At 40.2% G+C, this 26,390-nt stretch overlaps 2 protein-coding genes across 4 annotated transcripts in view; one reads left to right on the plus strand and one right to left on the minus strand.

Moving 5' to 3' along the window:
- VEZT (vezatin, adherens junctions transmembrane protein) overlaps positions 1 to 23,716 on the minus strand; it is a 50,741-nt gene extending 27,025 nt beyond the window's left edge. Inside the window, exons 1-4 of one of the 2 annotated variants that reach the window (XM_086887716.1) lie at positions 23,500 to 23,716; positions 8,050 to 8,184; positions 2,815 to 2,904; positions 496 to 671 (exon numbers count right to left, since the gene is read on the minus strand). In XM_086887716.1, the coding sequence (XP_086743842.1) occupies positions 496 to 671; positions 2,815 to 2,904; positions 8,050 to 8,184; positions 23,500 to 23,670 (572 nt within the window). In that variant the 5' untranslated portion in view covers positions 23,671 to 23,716. The remainder of the gene's footprint in view (positions 1 to 495; positions 672 to 2,814; positions 2,905 to 8,049; positions 8,185 to 23,499) is intronic. The other variant, XM_086887717.1, reaches the window with a different exon arrangement.
- Positions 23,717 to 23,770: 54 nt separating this feature from the next.
- Positions 23,771 to 26,390, plus strand: part of FGD6 (FYVE, RhoGEF and PH domain containing 6) — a 72,303-nt gene continuing 69,683 nt past the window's right edge. For both annotated transcript variants that reach the window (XM_086887720.1, XM_086887721.1), the window contains exon 1: positions 23,771 to 24,004. In XM_086887720.1, the coding sequence (XP_086743846.1) occupies positions 23,992 to 24,004 (13 nt within the window). In that variant the 5' untranslated portion in view covers positions 23,771 to 23,991. The remainder of the gene's footprint in view (positions 24,005 to 26,390) is intronic.

Here is a 26,390-nt window from a genome sequence, read left to right on the forward strand (position 1 = left end):
TCCACAAGACTCTGCTGACTTCAATGTATCTTACTGAAATATTTTGTAGTTTATTCTTCTAATATTCTATGTCTGAAAATTAATTGGACATCCCACCTCACCTTCTCCCACCCACAACATATTTTATAAAGACCCCACCAAAATAAACACTTTCCAATTCAGGTCTCACAGTCATGTCTCATTATCAAAATCACCTCTATACAGCTTCAGAAATTAATGAATTAATCAACTATGTTAGTTCTTCCTTATAGAATATATTAATTAAAGAGTATTCATTCATGTTCATGTAGTCATCTCAGATTAAAATTCACTTTCAATAAAATGCCCAATGAAAAAAAACATGCCTATACAAAAATCTGGGGGCTAGTAGAATAAAGACCCAAGGACATGAAAAAAATATAGTTACTTTAATGTTGCATTTTATATCAAGAATGCACAATATATTTTTTGCTTATTTCTCAGTGACTATAATGGTAGATATCCTCAATACAGTACCAAATATTAGGAGTTGCTAGGGAGCGTAGCGTTGGAAGTTGTCTGTTTTCCTGTTGCTTACACTGCCCTGCAGACAGGATACTGGGGTCAAGGAATTCAATCAGTTCCACATCCTCCTGCAGCAGAACTTCCTGTTGCAGGATGGTACGGAGCGTGTCAAATCGAAATCCAACATCCTTACCACATACAAATGGGCAGGAGAAAAATCAGGCATTAGTAAAGAATATGCAAATTCTTAAAATTAAGTTAGCAGAACAAGGAAAACACCCACACACTCTACACTTTACTGACAACAATCTGTTCCCAGAGCACAGGAATGTTTCAGATATATGACGAGTAGATACTTTTTTATTAAATTTGTTTAACTTTAAAAGCTCACACTACTACCTAACAGTTCAGGCTTGCAGGATGCATCACAGTGACTTTGTGATCTGACCTAGATAGTAACAACAACTGGAAACAGGCCAGAGTATGCCAATATATTTGCATAAGAGCAGTACTGAATCTGTTAGAAGATCGTTAAGAAACAGAAAATACTTTTTTTGAAAATGTCATGACATCATTTATATCATTAACAAACAGAACTTAGAGAGAGAAAGGGAGATATTGCTAATTAATCAACAAAAAGTCACTTGTGGACACTTAATAACGGTAGGGTCTGGATGGAAGCACCAAGCCAAGGCAGTGGAGTACCCTCCTGCAGGATTCTGCACCTTTCCCAAGGGAGCTCAATCCAAATGTGAAACAGTATGGGGCTCCAGAGACCTCACCCCTGCTACACCTCAGGCAAACTTTAGGGAGTTACTCAGTTGTGAATTCGATACCATAAGCATTTGCTACTTTTCCCCCAACTATAGCTCTTCAAGACAAATATGCAGCTCATGAAGACAAATACAACTATCAGAGAAGTCCCTAGAAATTTTCATTTGCATACTGCACCAAACCATAATTACTTCAATTTAAGAATGCCATAACAAGACTCAACAAACACTGAACATGTGCATCCCTGCATCTAGCTAATTACAGGAGAGAAAAGAGAATATTTCTGAAAAGTCTCTAATAGAAGCTTTTAACACAAGTGTGACATTTCACAGTACAAAATCTGCTTCATTCTGTCACTGACAGAATGAGATTCTTTATTCTTATGAAACCATAAGATAGCTAGTTTAGAAACTTAATTCCATGCACAGATGTCACCTCAGATAACTTTCATTCTACTTTTAATGGAAAACATTTGTTTCAGGACTGTGTGCAAGAGGAAACTCTGCCCTCCTCCGACGCATCCTGTGTCATTTTAGCACTCTACTGTAGTATGCAGCAGGACAAACATGTTTTCCATGTTCTTTGGTTATGCCTCCATCTCAAGAAAGTAAGCCTAAAAATTGCTGTTAACATAATAACCGCAATTCATAGGGGAAGAGGGAAGAAGAAAAAAGTCAATCAAAGATCACTGATGAGAGATTTTCAAAGGAAATTTTGCCCTCCTGAGATAAAGGAGAACTGAGATACAGCATAACTCTGTGAGAAATGGAAAATTCTAACTTCTCATGTTGCTCAACATTTTCTTTTGAAGCTCCATTTGAAGACATCGTCCCTACAACATAGTAGAAAAAAATAAATCAAAACTCTAGATTCTGGAAGAGTTTGACTAGAGTGACATTTGCAAGCAATACTAGGGGAATGAAGGAGCAGGATACAAGTTAAAGCAGATCTGAGACAAGCCCAAACTGGAAAGCAGTGCTGCAGAGAAAAAGTAAACAAAGTTTGATTTGCCTTTCCCAAAAGCAGAGGCCCTTTAGAGAGTAGTGTCAAAACAAAGAGGCCAGGATGGGTCCAGGGCCAGTGCAGCTGCACTGTGGTGATGCTGTGCCTGAGCTAACAGGCTGAAACAGAGGGTGAAGCAATACTCAGCTGAAACTCTAGAACCTTCTGTCTTAGGTGGTCTCTACAAGGCACTAGGATACCAAACGTGGACTTTCTCAGTCAGCATCACCCCACTGCCTTCCACCAAAGGGGTACCTACACTGTAATTAAACTCAGTCCAGCTTTCAAGAATTTATTTAATTTCTCGCATATTTTATTATCTTCCACAATTTGAACATCCTCAACCTGGCTACTGATACTGCTTCTGTCCTTTTCTGCCCAATTTGGCACAGTAACTGAAGACCAGAATTAGTATTATCTAAAGAGTAAGTAATACTCTTAGAGCCAAAACCAACAATACAGACCAAAGATGTTGTTCAGAGGATGAGATACGGAAGGGAGGAAGACCTGTGGATTAGGAAAGGAAATGGAAAAATAAAAAAAGTGATCACTTACCAGTCGGTGAAGTATGTCATTGTTTTTCTTATACTGTAGAAAAGGAAACCAGCTTCTAAAAAACTCAACTAGTTTTGACAGGATGCCTTGCTAAAAGGAACAGAAATTACTCCAGTTAAAAGAAACCCAATAACCAAAGCCAAAATTAAATAAATAACAGCAGTCAAAGACTTTACTTCTCCATTTGATTTTCTTGTTAACTCAGACCAAGTACCTGTAAGGAAGTTTCACTTACTGTGTCTGGCCTAACTTCAGAGTACACTAAGAGAACATCTGCTTCCCGTCAGTTTGCTTGTGAGCAAGAGAATAAAATAAAGCCTTCAGTAACCCCACCTATTTGGAGCATAATAGATTGTTATGGTATTCTGTTAAAAATAACTGCAGCTAAGATTAGATTGATCTCAAGTTAGCAGCTATTGCATTGATATGAAAGACTTTCTCTCTCCTGGGAGATAAAAACCCAAAGGTTAAATGATTGACAGGCTTTAGAAAAGTGGAAGACCAGAACAGGGACAACCTCTCCTCAGCAGTCCACTGCTTGAGCACAAGACTCCAGAAGAGTTGTAAACAGAGACAGGGAGAGTGATGGTAAGGGGAAGAAATGCCCCAGAAATTCCCTGTCCACACCAGTGTGTGCCACCAGGCACTTTATCTCTATGCTGCTTCCTATGCAACCTAAATCCACACTTTTGTCTGAGCTGTAAACATATCTTCAGATGCCACTAAAAGAGGGACTCCCTCTCAGTCATCACACTTTCTACTCATGTATCTTCCTAAAACAAGATGCATAACAGGTTATAACTTAATGGATGCATGGTTTTGCTTTAGTCTACAGGCATTCAATGAACAAAAAAAAAAAAGCAGTTGACAAATGATTGACAAATTATTCTATCTACTTTCCTCAGACTGAACTGACAGGAAGTATTTTTCAAAATATTTACTTATATATATTTAATTTATTCTGAGGCCCTGTCTCAATCTTCAGACTGCTGACATGTGACACAATAAAATAAAATAAAATGTATACAAAAAAAATTAATTGTGAAGTGCTTACATTTTGTGGCATACCATTTCAAAATAATAAAACAAAGCCCCATACAGATTGTAATAGCCCGGTGCATAAAAGGTGACAATTTCTGTTTCTCCCTCTTGTTTGGGTTTTTTTTTTTGCATTTTTTATTCCCCTCTTGTTTTTTTCTTGGTTTTTCCTCAACTACAAGGTGGGAAATAGAAGAATAAACTCAAGCAACAGGAGCTCAGAGTTTTGTAGTTAACCTGTGACCAGCCTGACAGCCTTCTGAAAGGCAGTGCACCCAGTCTGGTGCATCAGAAGCTGTCACCCTAAAGCCCTTATGCTTCCACAGTTTTTGAAATAATTTATTTTAGGGCCCATTTAAGTAATCTAACTCAAGCTTTTCTTGACAAATGTCTCATCTTTCTGTATACAGTTAGATTTTGAGATCTATGCCACAGAGAAGTGTTTTTAGGTCAGTGAAGAGGTAAACCAGTAACAGGGATCTCATAATGATAGCTCTTCCCAAAACACTGACATCACTGTGGCTTGTTAGGAGGAGCTATCCCAGCAATTCACACTCAAGACTATGGAATAAGTCCAAGTGATTTTATTTTGATGTTGCTCAAGGGCAATGACATAAGTCAGAAGAATATCACTAACTGCAGCACTAGATTATCCTTCAGGTTTCTTGCAGAGCAGTGCAAAAGGAAATAAAATTTTCTAATTACAATTTGTAGAAAATTGAAATTAAATTAACAAAGGTCTTGCTCTGCATTTGAATTTCAGACAGCATTTCACTGAAAAGTACTTTTCCCCGTACATTGAAAGCAGGGTACAGAAACAGTCATACATTTAAGAATATGCCTCTTGAATTCTATAATTTTCAACTGCTTAGCCTTTGTTAGTCTTTGGATTTTTATGATGAACATTTAAAGCTACACCAAGGGTTGTATTAAACTGCTACCAGCTTACTAAACTAGACTGTGGAGTTACTGAAAAAACCAGCTTATGTGCTACATAAGCAATCTTTTAGTTTATTCTCCAAGGTTTAGTTTAAAAATAAAGATCTGAGCTTGCATAAATACTCAACAGGCAAGTCAGTGCTTGAAAATACAAAATGAGACAACCCACTGTCTTGGGCTGTGACCCAATAGAGTACAGCAACACACTGAATTATTTACATCCTTGGAATAGTGTCTCACAGTTTGCATTCCCATTGGGAGAGTTACTGACAAGTAAAACTACTTTCACCAACATACAAGTCAGGTCATGGTGCCAATGCTTCTGGAGTATTCTTACAGCTTTAGAACAACACTCAGTCAAATTCTCTGTAAACTAAATAACAAAGATGCATAACTCCTAATTAAAAAAGATATTATCATAATTCATGCACATTTTGGGTAAATTAATCCGAATCTAAAAAAAGAATTCTAAGAACTATTTCTCTTTTGTAGAGAAATTCTTTAGAAGAAGATAATGCTACACACTGAATACCTTGCATTAAGTGTGTGGGAGCCCTAGACAAAGGACTGGTCTCTCTGTCATCCCACATGCACAGCCACTGAGGGCTAGGCCAAACACAATCCTCAGAAGCTGCCTCCAGCACCAGTTCTGCTCTAATAACAAAATATCATCATATCTAAGGTGGGACAAGCTGTGACAATATAATCAATTTAAACACTTAGATATGCACAGCAGTTTAGGAAAATGGCTGAGAAAGATGTAAATGGGAAGTGATAAATTCTGTAAAGATCAAGCGGAATTACCCAAATGGGATTTAATCCCAGAAAACAAGTCCAGCAGCTCTTACTAGCAGTGCTTTTGAGTATCAAGTGATCATGAGACCAGGACTTTAGCTGTAACTTTCTCCACAGATTGGCACAGCCAGGAACACTGCACCTGCAATTACTATGCTAAATCACATCTTCATAGTCCCTCAGATGGGAGTTTGGCATTTCATCAGCCCCCAGAACACAACCTTAAAACACCTTTACAGCTTTTAACTGAATGTTCATTAAGACCATATTCCAATCCAAAAAAAAAACAAAAATAAAAAAAAGGCCAAAAAGCCACCATCAAAACCACATGTCCTGAGAAGTATTTAAAATGTGGTTCAAATTCAGCTGGTGCCTCTGCCTTTCCTTATGCCTGATACACACACTCTGCTTGGCAGGACAGCTAGACACAACGGAAATATTTGTATCAGTCACTAGGAACCTCTTTTTCTTCCCAGATTTATTTTTTCAGTCCCTGAAGATCCCAAAGTAGACCTTTGCCATGCCAAATTCTTGCTGCAAATTCACCTGCTTTCAGCTGCATAGGGTTCCCACTTGACAGAACACAAGAGGGGGAAACAACCTCAACTCAAAAACAAAGCAATACTCCAGCTTTTACCTTTTAATTTTAATAAAGTGTTTAAGGCATTTGGAAATTTGCTTTTCAGAACAGAAGGAAAGAGATTTACACATACTGGGAATCACTTAGTGTGGTATAGCATCTGCTCCCTGTAATCATAGTTACATCAAGCCTCAAGGAAGATCATTTCATATGACGACTGTGGGTAGGTACATATTCAGAAGTCAGAAACCATTTATTTTGCAGATATTTTATCATTTCAGTAGACTACGCCAGTGAAAGCCAAGAGAAGGGAAATGGTAACAGTCCCATTTAAACTGAGGAAATGACTGGACAGGAATGCAAATTATCTGTCTGTATGTCATAAAAAAGTTGCAACAAAGCCTCAGATCCTCCTAAATCCAGTCCATTTTCCTAAATGTGTGGCCAGCTGCCTCTCCCTCATTTTCTTTCTTATTGAGACACCCTACCAAAATGGGACACAGAAATCAAATGACAAAAACAGACTTTCTGACACCAGATTACAGAAGGGAAGTGTTAACTCTTCCCAACTGGTACTGGAATTGCAGCAGAAAGAACCTATGAAAACTTATCACTAATAATTACACACAGGTTTCTTCCTCATTTCCACTATGTACCCTTGTCTAGACAGAGATGAGACAACGTGAACGTCACCTAGTGTTTGTAAGAAAAGGACAGCCCGTTTTCACACACCCACTCCCTTCAAGCTGCAAGGCAAAGCATGAAAAATTACTTCTACATCTGACACAATACTGGAGGAATTGCTGCCAACACAATAAAATTAAGTATAAAATGCTTGAGGGGAAGGGAGGGGAAAAAACCAGAATACCTGAGGTTTTTAAAAGCAGTATATCTTAATACTTTTGAGGTTCTTAACCCTCCAGCACTTTTGTATAAAATTCAGTGGAAATTATATACACAAACACAGTAACATACTGATTTTCTGACTGCCACAAAAGTAACTATGCAAAATAATGTAGCTGACAGTCCATGCATTACTTCATAGTAATTAACGAAGTATCAACCAATGAAATGCCATCCTATTTTTTAATTAACAGTGAACAAATGTTAACATTTAATAAATAAATAAACAAACAATCCAAGTCTTCCTACTCTAAATCAGAATAGGTATCTTCAGTATAAATATACCACAAAACTATAAAGATATAAAGATATCTATAAAGATAGGTGGTTTCTTAAGGGTTATGGTGAGTGCCAGCTGACTATTCTGAAAAGCAAAAGTGGTAGACCTAATATTTCCATTAATACTTTTAAAGGTAGCTCAAAGAAAGAAAATTGTGAGCAAAATCCTGATTTAAATTCAGCCTTGCTTTGTGACCAGTAATAGAAGCAATCATTATTAGAAATGCAAGAGCTATCCACATCAACTATCTCATTCAGATTGGCTACTGCATTTCTACTTCCCAGAAATCCTCTTTCTTAATATGTTTTGTCACAGACAAAGCTATACTTAGCAACTAAATGCCTGGGAAGGGCTGGAAACTATAAATATTCTGTTCTAGAAAATTACAGGTTCTATTCCCAGAATGTCATGCTAAGTTAACATAATAAGATCCACTACAGAAGATAATTTTCAACACTCAAAAAAATTATTTATCAAAGCTTCTTGCTTCCCTGGCTTACGTAAGTGCAAAGAAACACTCCAAACTATACTGATTAACTACAAGATACATTAACAGGCTGAGGTTCCTTGTCTGGGTGTTTTGGCCTTTATTGTTTTTAAATACAGGAAGCGATTCCTCTCTGTTCTGATTTCTCCAGTTTGTGAAGCAATGCAGTTCTCTTGTAAGCAGATAAATACTCAGCAACAGCACAGTGCTCACCTTCTGGGCAGCACGCACAGTCTGCTCCCTTTGGCTTTCTGCTGCTGCACATTGCTCTGCCTTCTGTGACACTGAGGAACATACTTCAAAATCTGTGTGTCCCAAATCCTGCAGATATTGGTACAGTGGGGAATTCTGAAAAGGGAGTTACAAAAAGAAAAAGGAGAAAAAAACCTGTTAAAAATCATTCTGTGTTTCCCACAAAACACCACTGTGAATTCAGAAACCACACAATCAGCAATGAATGGGTTGAGAAATGGAAAAAAAAAATTAGAAAAAGGCTTCTGCTCTCTCAAAGGATGGTACTAGCATTCTGGCTCAAAAATAAACCCCAAAAACTCCCATAGCATACAAACAAAAAAAACAACTCAACTTTTTAAAATTGCTGGCAAAATGAATGGTTTGCAAACAGTCCTTAATAAAGCAGAAAAAGTACAGATTCTGATCACCAGAGAATAGTGATATTTAGAGTCATTAGATATTTTCTATATAGATCTGAGAAATTTCTTCTTGTCATCTGCACCAGCTATCTATTACTTAACTCTTATTTTTCAGTTTATAACTACATATTTGGCAGTACCTAGGACACATTTGATGAAAACAATACCTAGGATAACTCCAGTTCTACTCAGGACACATAAAGAGACTTCATTTTTAAGAGAAACTCTCAGCAATCTGTCTGATACAGCCTAGTTAGACAGGGATTAATTTGACCCCTGAAAAAAATTATTAATGAGAGTATGCAAAACTAGCCAACTTCACAGAAAGAATACCAACATCTTAATTTAACATACTGTCAAACAAAATATTTTATATAGAAAGTAAACACTTTACAGTAAATGATGCATATTTGTGGAGGTCTGCAGAAATGACCACCAACAGAACACCTACCACTAATTGTTACACCGATTATCATTAATTTGCTGGTGCAAGTTGTGAAGGGGCTCACCTAACTCTGACTATGGACCCACAGTGGAATCTCAAATGACTGCTTGCCATGGAATAAAACTTGGAAGCCATCACTCATACCAGATGAACAAATTAACTTGTTACCTTTAGGAATTTTGTTAACCCTAGCACCATTATTTTAATCCCTCTTATCTATTTAAAGCATGCAAAATCATACTTGTGCTTACTCCGTTTAAGTTGCTCACAACAGATTCAGCATCCAGTCATTACCTGAAACTTAAATATTCGTACCGACTCACAGGTACAGACAATCACACTCACCCCCAAAGGCAATGATTGTGCAAAACACTAGGATAGGCTAATGACTCATTTCCTTATGAGAATATTTCCAGTGTGACAACACAATCCTACGTTTTTCCTAAGTACCCTTCTTCCATGGTTGAGTACTTTTTCAAAATGCATCCAACTCTAATTAAACTGTGCTGTTCTGGACCGGCTGTTTCTCTCTATAGAACATGCTATTTTACTGGAATTCCTTAATTCCGAAAAATGGAAGAGTAAATGGACTAGAATACTTGTTCTATTTAAGACACTGTTAAATTTACCTAATAACTTCAGGACAAACTGAGAATATGCATGGATATGCATAACCTTGTCTTCTTAAAACAGCTTTCATGCAGAACCAGACTGCACACTGCCAACACACCTGGAACAACCTGAACACCTCCACACAAGAATTTTAGGGTAGCATGGAATTTTCCCCATTTAGATGAAGCCACAGACAAAGCAGTGGGTGAATAGAGAATGTTTTCTTCAAAAATCATAGTTATAAGGCTTGCTCCAAGCAGAACTTCAAGGAAATCGTACCTTGGCTCTTGGCAAACCTGACCATCATCTTGACCATACTTGCCACAAGCAAGGCCAGCCACCATATGACACATGACTATTCTTGCTCTTTATTGGCACTTGCCAACATACAGACAGCTGGAAAAATCACCCAAAAATACAAAGGGGTTTTTCTACTATTATCTCAGGGTGCACCTTTATTTGGTGTCAATGATGAGATAATTTTTTTAAAGTTGATCAAAAAACTGGTGTCTTGCTGTTTAATTAGTTCCATTTCCTCACAAAAATGGATGAAGGAAGGCAGAATGAGAGGTGGACACAAAGAGACAGGCTATCCACTGAAAACTGAATTATCTAAAATCCTGAAAGCTATTACTAGTAAGTGAAATATGGCATAGATGTAAGAATGCCCAATTCTTCCCTTTTACTGGTTACCTAGTTACATCACAACCTTCCATCTAATTCTAATTAGTAGATTTTCTACTCTACAGAAACAGTAAAAAATACACCATCTCTTCAAATGTTAACAAAATTTCAGCCCCTAACTAGGAAGAATAATTTTATTTCTTCTTGAAATTAAGGTAGAATATCAGCACCTTACTAGTTTTCCATAAATCCCTTCTGACTAAATCTTAGAAGGCTTTTACATGGTCTCTTAATAGGTAAATATACACTTTTTTATCCCTGTTCAGAACTGGAAATCTGTTTTCTGACTATTAGCTTAGGAAATCAAAAATAATTAAAATTTAACATGAATGTTATTCCTTTAAGTAGATAATGGGTTCTCTCTTTCAGCTTCTCAGAAAGTACTCAGGCTACAAAATCTTCCCCTAAAAGATTTCTTTGGCTCCACACACTTTGTCTATCCCATTCTTTCTAAAATATTATTAGCAGAACTTACTTGCATATTGGAAAAATCCTATAAAAATAAAAACCTTTTTATAAGCTTCAATGACCAAGAACAATGCTGCGACAAAAATTCCTTATGTAAGTAAAACCACCATTGTTCCCCTTTCTGAATCCATTAGAAGCATGCAAGATGTGGGTAAAGAAAGCAATGAATAAGAATTGGGTTGAAGCCCTTCTGAAATTAGATTATTAGGAATCTTAACAAATGAATCACTAAAACCTTCCATTAAGAGTGAGGTCCCTTGTGTAGCACAGGGAGCTTCACATTTTGCTTAGAAAAATCTGAAGATTACAGTCCTATTAGAAATATCACAGATGGCATATACACATTAGTCTATGCTAACATAAACCCACACTATTTATTTATTTATTGTATTTCATTTCCTGCTGTCTAACAAGTCTGTCACTTTCAAAGCTGTGTGGTCTGTATAACTCACAGTTGCCTATAATCAAAAGAGGAAAAAATGGAGGATGTCTCCACCAATCTATAGGTAATATGTCCCATGACATGTAAGTAATGTCTAGAAAATCCATTCAAGCAATTTTTAAAAGTCAAAGGGTAGATTTTATGTGTGGACATTCATACAAAATTTCCAATATTATCAAGGAATCAGAAAATTATTAATTATGCAACTACACAATTGCAATGTGATACCATTAAAATATCCTATTTTGTATACTGTGTTTCAGTACAAGAGACAGAATGCTTACAAAGCATGTTTCATCCTCACAAAGCTCTAAAAGGAGTAATGAAATCTCATAATGTGTCTTATGTATCACAAATGATAGCTCTGAGTTTTTAGCTTAGATCCTTACCCAAACCTCTCACTCCTAAAAGCCTTCTTTACCATAAAAAAGATCGCAGACATGCACATACTCTGAACATGCACTTCTAACTGTGAGAAAAGTTCCTTGGTTTCAACTCATGCTGTTGTTCATCAGCACTGTCAGGCTCAGCTGCTTTCACCTGCAAATATCATGATAACATTAAAAAAATATACTTCTTGGTAAGGGAAAATAGAAGGCCTCTGACTTGTTTCGTCCCATTTTTTTTTTGCCCAGAATTCATACATTGCTTTTTACAAGAGTCCAACATTAAAAATGAAAAAAAAGCACAACAGCTCTTACATTTCTTCATATGATATAAATGCTACACTTGTATTTGAAGTTTAGGACACACCAGAAAGTTTATCCTTGCAAGCAATAATAAGTGGCAATAAAAAAAAAAAATTAGACTTGTGAGAAGCTTTTATATTAGAACATGAGATGAAGGGACAGCAAGTTTGTTTCAGTGGATAGCATGAAGATGACAAAATCTCGTCTTCCTATTAATACAGTATATTATTCTAGAGGAATCTATTCCAAGTACTTTTGAATTTGTACTTTCAACCACTCTCAAGTGAGTTAATAACTAGAATCATTAGTGTTACTCCCATCTGACAGTCAGGTTTGTTTGTTTATTTCTAGTTGTCTCTGGCAGAATGACATGGTAATGAATAATGTACAAAGTAGAGAGGAGATGCTTAAGCTTATTATTGTATTACCATCATACTTTCAGCTACTGATAGGAAATACTATCTAAAGTAAATGATACCAAAACAAGGTTTTTCAGCAATATGCTGCATTTATTTCTATAGCTCCTCCAAGTTGCTGCTGTTTCTTATACGTCACTTTCTGAAACACAGGAGGCAGGGATTACATTTACGGCCAAGGCATTTTTATAAATTATGTAAATTGTCCAAAATGAGTGCTGGAAATGAAACAGTTCCAGAACAGACAGAAGACTAAAAGCAATTCTTCTCTGGTGTACTTTATATGGATTATATATGGAAAAAACTTGTTAACAAGTGAAGCAAGATAGTCAGAAACAGCTGATGTACTGAGTAGGAACATGGTTTTTGAAATTTTGAAGAATCGGAGTTTTCTATGGACTCAGGAGAGACCAACAAAAAAAACCACTTATCTTTATCACTTTTCTAATTTGCTAAAGTAACATTGCAAAGTCCTTCAACTGTAACCATTTACAGTACAGTACAGGTTTATCTAAGCTCCCATTAAGAGAATCAAGAAAGAAAATCCTTTCCTACTCATTCACAACTCCATTAGCATATTTATTTTAGATCCATATTAAAAACTATTTCATTCACATACATATGTTTAATTACAATTCTCCTTTTTTCATTGCTGAAAGTGGTTGAGACTCATTCTAAACCCAAGATACTTTTTGCAGGATTAAAGAACACTCCACTAAATTACTAATTTACTAATGTGGATCTTTAACAGTTTCCCAATGCTTATTTTAATAGAGCACTGACTTGGGTTAGGAAGAAACATCATCTAAACTGAAGACTGAGCATTGTGTATGCAATTATAAGACAGCAAAAATTAAAAAAAAAAAAGAAAATCAAGGCAAACACTAAAAGATAATCAAATATAACATTGCCTACTACTGTGATGGAAAGTCTGTATTTGTAGAGAATTCCCTAGCCTCAGAAAAGAGTTTGGTTTTGATAGATAAATACACAAATACTTACATCTATTACAGCCTTGCAAGCACAGATATCACACTTGAATATTTGAGGCATTTTGTGCGTACTGAGGAGAACCTTTGCAAGCACAAATCAGACTAAGCCACTGTTAGCTTTCATAGCCTTGTTACAATAGCAGCTGAAAATCAAAACCACACCCAATTATTTTTGCTGATGCATCATGAAGTAAATGACTCAGGATTTCTCCAATAAAGACAGGGGCTTCCCTCACCCATGTCCTTTACTATGATACCATTTGCCACTTAGTAGCAAGTCAAACATATTAACCTTAGAAGCAGTATTTAATGACATAGGGCAAAATAAGAGGCTTAAAGATCTCCTCTTAAAATATGGATGTTGTTCAAAGCTGAGGTTTCCAATATGTCAAAAACAGTGTGGGAGCTTAAGCCTCCTCCAAAATAACTACAAATTATGAATTATCAGTTTAAAACCCCAAAAGATGAAACATTTCTACCAGAATGACAGCAATGGCTAAAGTATGCTGAACAGGTGGCTAAACTCCAAACAAATTACCAGTATTGAAATCTTCTCCTCTCTCAAAACAGATCTGAAAAAGTTGAGCTAACACTCACAGACAGTGCGATCTTTGTCTCCTGGAAGAGTGTATTCCATTTTTCTCTTTGGTACTGCTCCCATGCACCTGACAGAATCTCGCCCACCTCCCCGTTTCTTTCTGCTTGTCCCTCCAGGATGATCCGAGATGAGGATGAGAAGAAGCCGTCAGTGGAACTGCACCTGTGTCCCTGCACAGTGGCATTTTCCTCACAGCATCAGCAGATGCAGTTTGAAACTTCCCAGGATCATTTCTCCTGACTAATGTGGCTTTTGAACTGGGAGGAGGGAGATGAGGATGACAGATTGCTAAAGGCTTTTAAAAAGATGCTGCTTGAAAGAATTATTGCACATTGATCTCATATTCAGCCATTAATAAGACTTTCCAAGCAACAGTATTTAAAAGCCTTGGTCATATTCTCCTGGCTGGTAACCACCTCCCCCTGAGTGTCGACTGACAAAGAGCCAGGCACTGCTGACAGGGCTAATATTAGACAATGACTTAAAGGCAGCCAAAGAATCTATTAGATTTCCTATTCTGCTCTGACTGCCACAGCAGCACAGACCTTGGCTTCTCCAGCACTACTCTGATTTACAAGTAGGCTCTGAGAACTACTTTAAAGCCATTAATCTATGACTGTTCTCAGGTATTTTTTGATGCACAATAGCATGGGGTGGTGGCATGGTGCTGGGTCAGGGGAGGTTTGGGCTGGATATCAGGAAAGCATTTTTCACCTTGGGGGTGGCTGAGTATTGGAACAGGCTCCTCAGGGAAGGTGGCCATCAGGCTTGTTTGAGTTCAGGAAGCATTTGGAAAATTCTCTCAGGATCATGATGCGATTAGTGGGGTATCCTGCACGAGCCCTGGAGTTGATCTCAATGACCCAGCTGGATCCCTTCCAACTCAGTATATTCTGTGATTCTATGATATGTACCTATTTTGCATGGACTCATGTGTCCTCAAGTGTTTGGGGTTTAACAGCCTGTGTTTATTTCTGTATCACTGCCTCTCTGACATGGGAATGCTCTTTCCTTTGCATTGTACAGCAGGTGGTTGCACATTACTGGCATCATAGAAAAGCATTAGAAAAAATATTACATACTAGACAAAGCACCAAAATTCACTGAGAGCTCTGCACTGTTTACCCATTCAAAACTGGACCTGCAAATGCAGGTGAAAAGCTGAGCAGGTCCTTTCTGAGAGAGATGAAAAATACTGGAAAAACTGCAAGTAAAAGTGGTAAACGTTACTTTCCCTGAAGGACAAGGTAACCAGCCAGCCGAGTCTGTACCTGGATTTTGGGTGGGAAGTCACTCACCATGCCAGTTATCAGACTAGGCTGATGATGCAGCAAGGCTGGTTTGCTTTATACCAGTCACTAACTCACTGATTTACCTACTCCTTCATTTACATTCAAAACTCAATTAATTAAATTAATGCATCTGACTGGTAAACTAGCGAAAGATTTTTAATACACTTTTGAAACCTCTTTAAAACATTAGCTCCAAATAATCAACTTAATCTACTACAGATCATGTCAATTTTTACTCCTAATGACAACACACTGTGCAAACATTTTTACTGAAGAGAAAGGCATTCAAGGAACAAAAGGCAGTCACATTATAAAGATTAAAAGAAAATTATACAGAACAATTCTTTCTATTACAGTGTCTCAAGGAAGTTGATTCATGACTTGAAGTTGTAAGAGGAGTACTGCAGTATTAACCCTCTGTAAATGACTCCAGAGCAAGTAATACAGAGGATTAAAAAAAGACCCCAAAATGTATTCTGAATCATCATGTACTTTCATCTTTAAATTTTCTATTAAAAATAGTAACGGCAATATAGACTTACACACTATATGGTCCATATAATAGTTTTATCTATCTCTTCTGATATCTAGAGATGAGTTGACTTGGCCTCTGCAACAACCAGACTTTTATTCACATAGTTTTACGCTTGAGGTTTATTTTATTTTCTCTCTGGTATCACCTGCTCCCAGTCATGTGATGAAGAGGAGCAAAGTCTGTCCTCCCCTTCAACTTAGCAAACCGCTGAGAAGCAAAATATCTGAAACAGTCCATCCATCAGCAGTCCAAGTGTCTGTACAGTACACTGCAACCCTCAGCAGAGCCATGTCCCCAGGCTGCATTCACATGGTCAATTTAATCTGCTGTTACCAGTGGGTGCAGCTGAAAGCTGCAGTACCACTTCAGAACACCGATGCAGTATTTATGCAGCCAAGTGGTGAGATGGAACAAGGAAACAATCTGATAGAAAAAAACTAAGATGGATTTTTTTTTTCCACATTATTAGCCAAGTTAGTTTGTCTAATCAGTCTCCTGAGCCGTTGTGCCACATCACCCACAAATCCAGATGCCAACCTAAGGGAGAGGATGGGAATAAACTGCAAAAGAGGAGTGGAACCCAAACACCTTTTCTGCCAACAGCCCACACTTCAGGCAGACAAAGCACAATCCCAAAATCAGCTCATTAGAATGACAAGTGAACTGTGGCTTTGACAGAGCTGTGTATTTATAACTGGCTTTATTTCATGCATATGTAAAAAATAAGAGTCTACAGCTTTAGTTCACCTAGTATTCAGTGAGAAAAATCCTGCTAACCGAGTATTACTGACAGTACTGTTAAAGGTGTGTGAATGCTGGTGTTCTGCTTCTTTTTCCTAATGAGTGTTTGAGACATTATTTTTCAGAATACAACATTACAAGTCTGATGCTCGACAAAAACTGCATTATTCTGCAAGTCCTAAAGGTTTCAGTTTTTTGAATTAAAGTGACTTAAAATTCTCATCACAACAATAAGTTTACGAGGTTAGATTCCCTGGTTTGATTTTGTTTAATTTTTTTAACAAAATTATTTTAGAACAGTTTATTTAGGAAAAAAACCACAACATTTGTGAAACATGACTGACTGTTTTGATAAAAGCTCAACCTTTTAAACATACGGTTTATAAGGGTTCAGATATGGATTTGAATATTTAGTGATACCCCAATATTCTAAGAAATACCATCTTTTAGACATGTTTTACTATTGTAGGCATGAGAACACATCAGCTAAAGGCTGTTCTGTATACAGTGTATCATGCTGGGAAATGGTGCTTCTTCCTAGAATCTCTTTCAAGTGTTACAGAAATCTGTGGGTCAGAACATTATATGCAGGCATCCTCCATACTCCTCAGCACCAATCAGCATCTCGGTTTGATGCCTAAATACACAATGAGAGTTGTCTTTCTGACCCTGACGTTGGAAGGCATCAAGATGTTGCCCAGTACTTCCCTTCTGTGCCACACCCCTCCTACACAGACTCCACCATTCCTACCTCTCCCCAGCACAGGCCTGACCCACTGCCACAGTTGCCAGCTCTGCTGGGCCCTGGTGCTTCCTTTCTCTCTCAGGATGGCACGCTCCTCAGAAACCACTTCCCCACTATTTTCACGACTCAATTCTCACACCATCTCCTTCCACTACAGCAAGAAGACATAGAGCACAGAACGTGTCTCTTCAAACTCTGGGAAGGGTAACTCCGTTTCTGTGCATATTTTGCTCCAGTGATGGGAAGATTGCTTGAACAAGGGCTGATTGTGACATGAGAGTAATCTGTTACATGTTCAAAATCTTTGCTCTGAATTTGTGGGTTCAGCAGAGCCGTGTTCAATATTTTACACAGGTACAAACTTCTGAATTTGGACATGAGGTTTTGATGCTCTTTGTGTGCTTGCCTTCTTTTTAAATACAGATTAGCATAGATTCTGCAATTTGATGCAGACAGGTGAACAAAGAAAGCCTCATTTTGTTAATGTGGTATTATTATCCCACTTGCACAAAAGACAATCTGAAGTCATGAAAGAACACATACATAAATTATATGGTATTGTTCAGTCTGGGATTTCTGCTGGGCCAAACAATACCAAATTTAGAAGTCTGGAGTTACAGTAATGATCAGATCCTCTAGTTCTAGAATAAAACATTAGATTCATTAGAACAGTGATGCAACCATCATGACACACAGCCAGCTACTCATTAACATATATTTCTACCAGTACTGAAATAGCTAATGAAGAGAAATATCAAGTAAATAATATGGACAGAACTAGTTATAGGAATGGCACAAGACTCATAAATTAATTAAAACAATGTCTCAAGTGAGAAAATATTTCTTCCCTAATTAAAAACTTTAAAAATGGAGATTTTACGCCAATGAAATTAATTCAGTATTACACAATTCTCTATATACATAATTCTACATGTAAAGCCTTGTATTTCAAACACTGCATATGCAAAAGCCCTTAAAAACCTAAGGTGGTAGCAGTTTAATGTTGTGTGTCAAAATCATGTATTTGTGCAGTCTGAGTAACTTTCTTCCAAATACACAGAATTAAAATGGAAAATAACAAAAGTCACCTACGACCCCTCTACCAGAACTGCTCTGACACAGTAAGAATCACTTTCTGGGATTTCAGCAATGGCCTGGGTGAAACTGAAGGAAGGAGCATCTCACATGTGGGGAGAGGCTGAAAGAGGTGGGACTGGTGAGCCTGGAGAAACTTCAGAGTGGGTCTCATATTGAAAGAGTGAAAAGAAGAGAGAAATGGGTACTTTTCAGTGGTGCCCAGTAACAGGACCAAAGGCAATGGGCACAAACTGAAACACATGAGGTTCCCTTTGAACATTAAGAAATTTTTTTGGTGTGAGAGTGACTGAATATTGGTACTGGTTGCTAAGAGACATTGTGAGATCTCTCACCATCCTTGAAGACACTCAAAAGCCATCTGGACATGGCCCTGAGTCATTCTACATGACCCTACATGAGCAGGGTGATAGACCAGATGACCTCTAGAGGTCCCTTTCAATCTCAAACACTCTGTGGGTCTGTGAGCACAGCTTAAGTATCTAGCCAAAGGTAAAAAAAAAAACCCAAAAAACAAGCTTGCACAAACTCATTAAAATATAGGACAAATTACACAGCTGAAAGCAGAAATTGGAAGCTGAAAATGCACTATCTGGATCACCTTCATCCAAGTGTTCTGAAAGAATGGGAACAGGAGATGAAAGATGCAGCAGAAAGGATTTTTAATAAATCTATCAACTCAAAACCAGAAAAAATCCAAGCACAGTGCCTATATTTAAAAGGAGAAAAAGCAATCAAGAGTATGTCAGGTCTATGAATTTGATCAAAAGCCAGTATGCTACTGAGAATAATTATTCTTTCTTGCAAAATTCAAAGACAAAGAAGAAAACAAATGATTATCAAAGAGGATACCACATAGGTTCCACCAGAGTTAGATTGTGCCAAATGTATTTGACATCTTTCTTTGATAAGACCACTAATTTTTATAGATAAAGGAAATGCAGGAAGTTTATATGGACTTTTTGCACTATGTTGTATGGGTATGGACTTTTGATACTGTGCCATATCAGTTAAGATAAAAAAGATGGGAAAGGAACCAAGTATGTTGATGGCAGAGATTAACAGTGGTCTACACTGAATGGAAAGCTATTGGGTCAGAAGGTTACTAATGCAGTTCATAAAAATGAGTCTTAGGTCTAAGCTTCTGCATTTTTAAAAGCTTTGCTATTTGCCATAATTAAACTTATATAAAAAATCTTGCTAATGACATTTCCTGATAACACCAAGTAGCATCATATATGCAGAAAAGGATTGAAACATAATAGAGAAAGAACTGGAGGATCTTAAGTGGGTATTGATAATGACATGCAATTAAACAATAGACAACAGCAAGACCTTACACAGAGGGACTAATAAAAATAAACTCTCCAATAATATGGAAGCTGCTGATAAAATCAAGTACACATACGAGCAGTTACCCTATCATATTATATGAGTCAAACAGTATGAAGACTTGAAAACATTGTTTGTAGTCCTAGTATGCAAGAAACAAAGTATTCCCAGAAGCAAAAAGTAAAAGTAGTTGTATAAGACCCTAGCAAGAATACCGAGTACCGTGCTACAAGATGTGGTAAAGAAACATGAACTGAAAAGATGTGAAAATCCAAAAAAACCCCCCTAAAAATGACGAACAGAAAAATCTGTTTCATGAAAGGAAGCTAAGATATACTGGCCTATTCAGCCTAACATAATGCTTAGCCAGAACAAGTTTGCTTTCTATGAACGTGTTAGGAGAGGTAAATTCTCCCCCTGTACTTGGCACTGGTGAGGCCACACCTTGAGTACTGTGTCCAGTTCTGGGCCCCTTGCGACAAGAAAGACTTTGAAGGGCTGGAGCATGTCCAGAGAAGGGCAGTGAAACTGGGGAAGTGTGGAACACAAGTCCTGTAAGGAGTAGCTGAGTGAGCTGGTGTTGTTTGTCCTGGGGAAAAGGGGGCTCAGAGGTGACATCATCACTACAGTGACCTGAAAGGAGGCTGTAGAAAGGAGGATGTAGCCAGGTGGGGGTCAGCCTCTACTCCCAGGCAACCAGCGACAGGACAAGAGGCACAGCCTCAAGCTGCACCAGGGGAGGTTCAGGTCGGACATCAGGAGAAATTCCTTAGAAAGAGTATGTAAGCACTGCTGCCCAGGTAGATGGTGGAGTCACTATCCCTGGAGGTGTTCAAGAAACAACTGGACCATTGTCCTAGGTGGTGATCAGTCAAAAGCCGGACTTGACCTCAGAAGTCTTTTCCAACCTAAATGTTTCTGTGATTCTGTAAATTCTAGAGACAGATAAGAACTATATAAGATAACAGAAAATATTAGCTGATGTGTAAGTAGGTATGAAACGACCATGAATAAATTTCCAGTCAGAAATGAGATGGCAGTTATAAATCATCAAAGTTCTGACACAGTCCCTCCACTGGCATAAAGATGCAGAAATTTAGCTAGTTTGAACAAGAAGCTTCTTTAATTTATACATTAGAAAATAAAACAAGAAGGAGATGACATTGTCCACACAACAATAAAAAAACCTAACACAATTCCAGTCTCATACAAACACATAAAATGCCAAAAATTTCCAGAGGATTTCAAGGCACACTGTAACTGCAGCATGACGATCTTCCAGGTTTTGTATAAAAACTCATCTTAAGCAACTTAACATCAATTTGTTATCTCATCAGACAGACACTAATAAAGAACACCTTTTATTGTTCCTCCAGTGTTTAGTACAATCTGCTCTACACTGCCATGATTTTTAATTTGTCATACTGCTGGGTAGTCAAGCCCAGGCCCAACATATCAGGGCCACCTCTGTGTTCCTTGAATTCTGTCCTGCCCCACTGTGTAGTATTTTAATTAGAAGAGCAACAGCTTGTAAGAAACACAAGAACTGAAGTGCTGGGACTATTCAGTCAGTGAATAAAAATTGCTGGCTGCTGCAGGAATTAATTCATAAATTGGATAGAATATGGCAGCATTTCATGGACAGAGTAATTGCCCATCCTTCACTATTGTTCAGTCATGATGATCTGCAGTGGCATTTGAACTTCATGGAAAACATTGCTTTCCCAGAGCAGAAATGCAGTGTTCGTGCTTCCTTGCTTTCAAAGATAAATGAATGTAAAAGATACTTGGATAGTGAGAAAAATGACTGGTCCCTAGAAGCTCAGAAATATTTATCAGCAGGCCATCATCTGTTTGATGCTGCAAAATTTTTAATGCAGACACCTGTTATTGATGTCTTCAGGGCCAGCTAGACAGAGCTATAACCCAAAAAAACATGCAAAAAGTAACCTGGGCATAACCATCAAATGGAACACATGAAGTACATCCCATTTGCTTCCCTCTCCTACGCATCCTTTTGGGTATGAGACACATGAAAGACCACTTCTTTCCTGATTACACATTTGTTAGCACACCACGACTCCTTATAACATCGATTGATATCTTGCTGAAGGGAGCTCCAAACACACAGAGAAAACAGCTGTTCAGAGCAACTGAGGTCTAAGTGCCAAAGGCCTCCTTGCAGCAGTGATTGCTGAAGAACATGGGAAGTGACCTACTGAGGTGCAGCAATAATGTAGTTGCTTTCCAGAAATGACAAATAATTAAGGGGGAAGAGTTTGGGGCCCAAGAAAACAAAAATTAAAAATACAGAAACAGTGTGGCATTAACTATCCCAATACTTTTTGGCTCCTTGCCAATTCCTCTCTCTGGCTCATGTGTGTGAAGTATGCTCATAATCCTCTGTGGAGCCTTTATTTTAGAATAGCATGAACCCTGCTGAGTACTCCTGAAGATAATTTTGGTGTGTATTCCACAGTATCCATTTTCAAGAGTCAGCAGCCCAGCCAGTTTTGTAGTCCAACCAATCAGCCAACTCAAACAACCTGCATTTGTGCTATTGTTGCTTTTCTGCTTTTATTATCATGTATCATAATATATGACAGATCTATTACTGTGTCGCTCAGTATACCTGTAAGAGTGTACGGAAATACACACATATTTGGTACAGCAAATGCATCCAAGAACCTTTAATAGTGATGGAAGCCCATTTCCAAAACACAAGAATAATAGTGAAAAGCATATGCAAGGAGATCTTGTACTCTATGCAGCAGAACTTTTTCAATCAAAATGGTAGCTGCTGCATGAACTGAAGAACTGTGAAACTGTAAAGCAAGTACCACGTTTACCGAAGACTGAAATGCAGAGGGCAGGCATCCTACCTGTGACATAAATTTTCACCACAGATTTATTGTATGAAAGGAAGCGATTTACCATAGCAATAACATAAACAAGAAATCTTATTGTTAGGATCCAAGGCTAGTCGTGGATGAACAGAAAACTTTGTGGTATATACTACTTACACAGCTGAGAAGAAACTAATTGGTTACGTAAGGAGTGTTTCGCATCCTGGATGAAGGAGAAGCCTTATTGCTATTAAAACAATTATTAGTTTTATAGACAGCATTTCTCTATAACCACTTTGTACACCTGCAAAACCAGGTGTGTCTTCCATTAAGATACAATTACGCTTACCTGCTTCGAACAGAGTCGATTTTGTTACAGAACCGCAACAGCTGATATATTTAGCCACTGTTATTTAAATAAGGCCAAGATAATATTGTAGCCTTAACAAGACGTGATATAACTAGACGCGGTTTATGCAAATCCAGTAATAACACAAATACTACAGAGATAAAGCAGCTTCAGTGCTCGCTACACAGTTGTGCTGCGTGCTGAAAGACACCTTTTACGTGTGTGACACCGATTCATAAGCAGAATTTTTTAGCTATTTTCTCCCTCTGCCCTGACCCCGCAGTTCAGCCTGGCTGACCGGGGACGCTCCGCAGCCCGAGCGGTGCTCACGGGCGGCTGTCCGGGAACCCCCGCCGTGTCACGGGCCCCGCGACACCTCCCACCGCGGCCGCCCCACAGCGGGGCCGGGCGGCGCGGCACCGCCGCACAAAGGATCGCCCGGCCCCGCTGAACCGTCCCGCCCTCGGCCGGCGCGGAGGGCGCGCCGCTGGCCCCGGGCTGCTCCGGGGCGCGGGACACGCCGAGCACCGCCCCGACCCGCCGCTCTCACCGGTCCCGCCCGACGCCGCCCGCCCGCCCGTGGCAGGCGCTGCCCTGGGCCGGGCCCCGCGCCCGCCTCGCGCCCCGCGTCCACCCGACCCGCCCGGTGCACGCCGCCCCCGGGGGCCGCGGCGCAACGAGGGGCGAAGACACCCGGGCCCAGCCCGCACCGGGTCGCCCCGCGCCCACCTCAAACACCACTTCTTCGTCGAACTCCGGTGTCATCCTTGCCCGCCATGCCACCCCCTCCCCGCGGGCACGCTGGGAAACCGAGTCCGCCGTGCCGGCGACCGCCCGGCCCCGCCCCGCGCCGTTGGCGGCGGCCTGGCACCGGGGAGAACTACAGCTCCCAGAAAGCATAGCGAGCGCCCGCTTTCGGGCGCCCTGTGGGCGGTGCTGATGGTGCGGGGGCGGGGCGGGGGAGGGGCAGCGGGGGCGGGGCGGGGCGAGGGCCCGGCTCGGGGGGCCAGTAGGGGGCGCCGGCTGGCGGCGTCTGAGGGCGCTCCGGCGCGGCCGCGGGGTGGGATGCGGCGGTGGCGGGCGGGGGGAGCTGCTCCTGCTCCGGCTGCTCCTCCGGCTGGGTGGCGGCGCGGGGGAACAATGGGCTCCTTCTCCTCGGCCCTCAGAGGGGCCGTGGCGTAAGGGACGAGGGGAAGCGCGGCTCCGCGCCTGGGGAGCACCATGAGCTCCGCCGGTGAGTGTCCGGGGAAACTTTGGGGAGCGGCGGTTTCCGCCCAGCCGGCAGCAGGCGAGGAGTCCGCGTGCCCCCGCGGCCGGACAGCCTCGCCTCGCTCGCCCCGTGGCGGCGGCGACGCGGGGTTGAGGGGCTCTTGCCGCCGGACGGGAGCCGGAGCCGCCGGCGCGCTCCCTGTCCCGGCAGCGCTGCGCTCTCGGCTGGCTCCGGGGGCAGCTCGGGGAGGCGGGCGGGGAGCGCTCGGAGCGGTGAAGGGCGCACCCGGCTCCGGGAACAGCCGTCCCACAGGCACAGCCCTTCCCGGGGTCCGCTACGGGCTCCCCGCACCCCTCGGCACGTTTTGCCGCGGGGCCGTGCGGGCACGTCCTGCCCGGGACTGGGGCTGCGCGGGCTGAGCCGGGCTCTCCGCTCACCGCCCCGCGTGTCCCGAGCGGCTCCCTGCGCCTGGGCTGAGCTCACGGCGGGGGAAAACCTGCTGGGGGCCGGGTTCTGGCAAGAGAGCCAGCCCCGGGGCTGGGGCTGTCACTCCGTCTGACTCCGCGGAGCTGCGAGAGTTGGTCAGCTGCGGCTTTGCTTCGGGGATGTACCTGCCTTGGCCGGGATCTTTCAAGCAGCAGCCTCACAGGGGTGCTGGAAGGCGTTCGCTTCTGGCCTTTCCAGCTGCGGGTTGGAACTGACCTACTGTAGTTCTTTCCTTACCTTTCCTCCCCCGTTTCTTGACCGCTGCCAATTTAATGACTGAAAGGGCTCCAAGGCAAATTCTTGGTTCAGAACAAGAGCCCCCCGTGTTCAAGGGAATTGCTCGTATTTGTATTTGCCTGGGCGGTTGTGTGCTAACTTAGCACTTTTGTTCAGACATCTGTTAGATTAGTAGATTCCTTTCTTATCTGCCTAAAGACGAGAACAGGAGTAGTTTCTGCGTTGAAAACGTGTCGTGTAAATTATGATGTATTGGATGGAAACACAGCTAATTGTAGAGTTAAACGGGAAGCAGCAAAGTGCTTCCTCTAAGGATTGGGGTTGTGGGTGTTCTGAAGAAAAAGCAATCCACTGTCATCTAGCAGAAATATCAGCCCAGTTCTCAGTGTTTGCCTCTCAAGTATGTCAACTTGTTATTGACTCCAGCGTTAATTAAGATATCCGAGTTCTCTTAGCTAATCGGAATTTACTGGAAAATGAAAAGCGATTTAATGCATCTTGCTGCTTCATTTCAGACATTCCCATTTTTAATATGTTTGACAGAACTGACTTTGTTTAGATTTCGAAAAGCATTAACAAAGCAGATTATCTCTGCTTAACCAGCTGCATTGTGTATTCCCGTTTCTAATAGTGCTGCTGATTGTGCAGTTCACCCGTGATCTTTCAAGAGTTAAACAGCTGTGCAAATAAGTGTTAGGGGGTGCTCAAGAGCAGAGCTATTAAAATTTGATACGGTACTGAGTTTCAGAAAGTTGGGTAGATTTCCAGTGCTAAACAGCGATTTCAGGACTTTTAGATCTTAGCTGGTGTGACTAAATCACTTTTAAGTGTATGTTGTGGTGATGTTTCTGGGGAAGGAGAGGACAAAAGGGTTCTGGTGAGCAAAGTAAGCAAAAGGGAAAAAGTAATGCTGAGGAATATCAAAACAGAAAGTGGGACAGTTTCATGGCAAGTATAAATTTTAGCAAGTTTTTTCAAGAAGGAGACATAAAGAGTACTGGGGCAGAAAGAGAGAAGATGAAGGGTATTTAAGAAGGGATGAAGAGTATTTTGTGTGTGATATCTTATGTGAAGATAAAGAAAAAATAAATGGGGAACAGGTGAAACACGAATAGAGGTTCATGATCCTGCTGGCAGTGTCATGACAGCTTTTGACATTTCAGTTAATGAATTCTTAGGCAGGGTATGAAAAGGCTGAAGACTGCCAGAAAACAGTTCTGAAGGTTTAATATCCTTCTCTTTTTATTGTTGCTGAACTTAGTGCCTCTAATATATAGGCATTCTTTATAAAGCTGTTGCTCACATAAAAACTTAACAACTCCTGTATTTGAATTTCAGTCCTGTGATCTATAGAATCTATTTTATATATTGAAATTATTTAATTGTGAATTCAGTTCTTATTCTGTTTTGTGCTATGTAACCCAGTTTTCTGACAACGGGTTGGTAATACAGCATTTCAGTAAAAATATTATTGATTGGGAAGGCTTCAGGTGGAACTTGAAATGCTAGAAATCTTTCCTTCAGTTTGGCTTGAAAGGCTGAAGTGCCTCTCTTGTGTCTTTTTTTAATGTACTTTTAGAACCGAGCAACATGGTCCACCATCATCCGTATTGCTTTAATATTTTTTTAAGTAGCATTTGCAGGTGTATGCTTGATATGCAGGGCTTTCTCTGAGAGTGATACTGCA

This window comes from Cyanistes caeruleus, chromosome 4 (assembly GCF_971803275.1).
Source record: "Cyanistes caeruleus chromosome 4, bCyaCae1.hap1.1, whole genome shotgun sequence".
Classification (NCBI taxonomy): Eukaryota; Metazoa; Chordata; class Aves; order Passeriformes; family Paridae; genus Cyanistes; species Cyanistes caeruleus.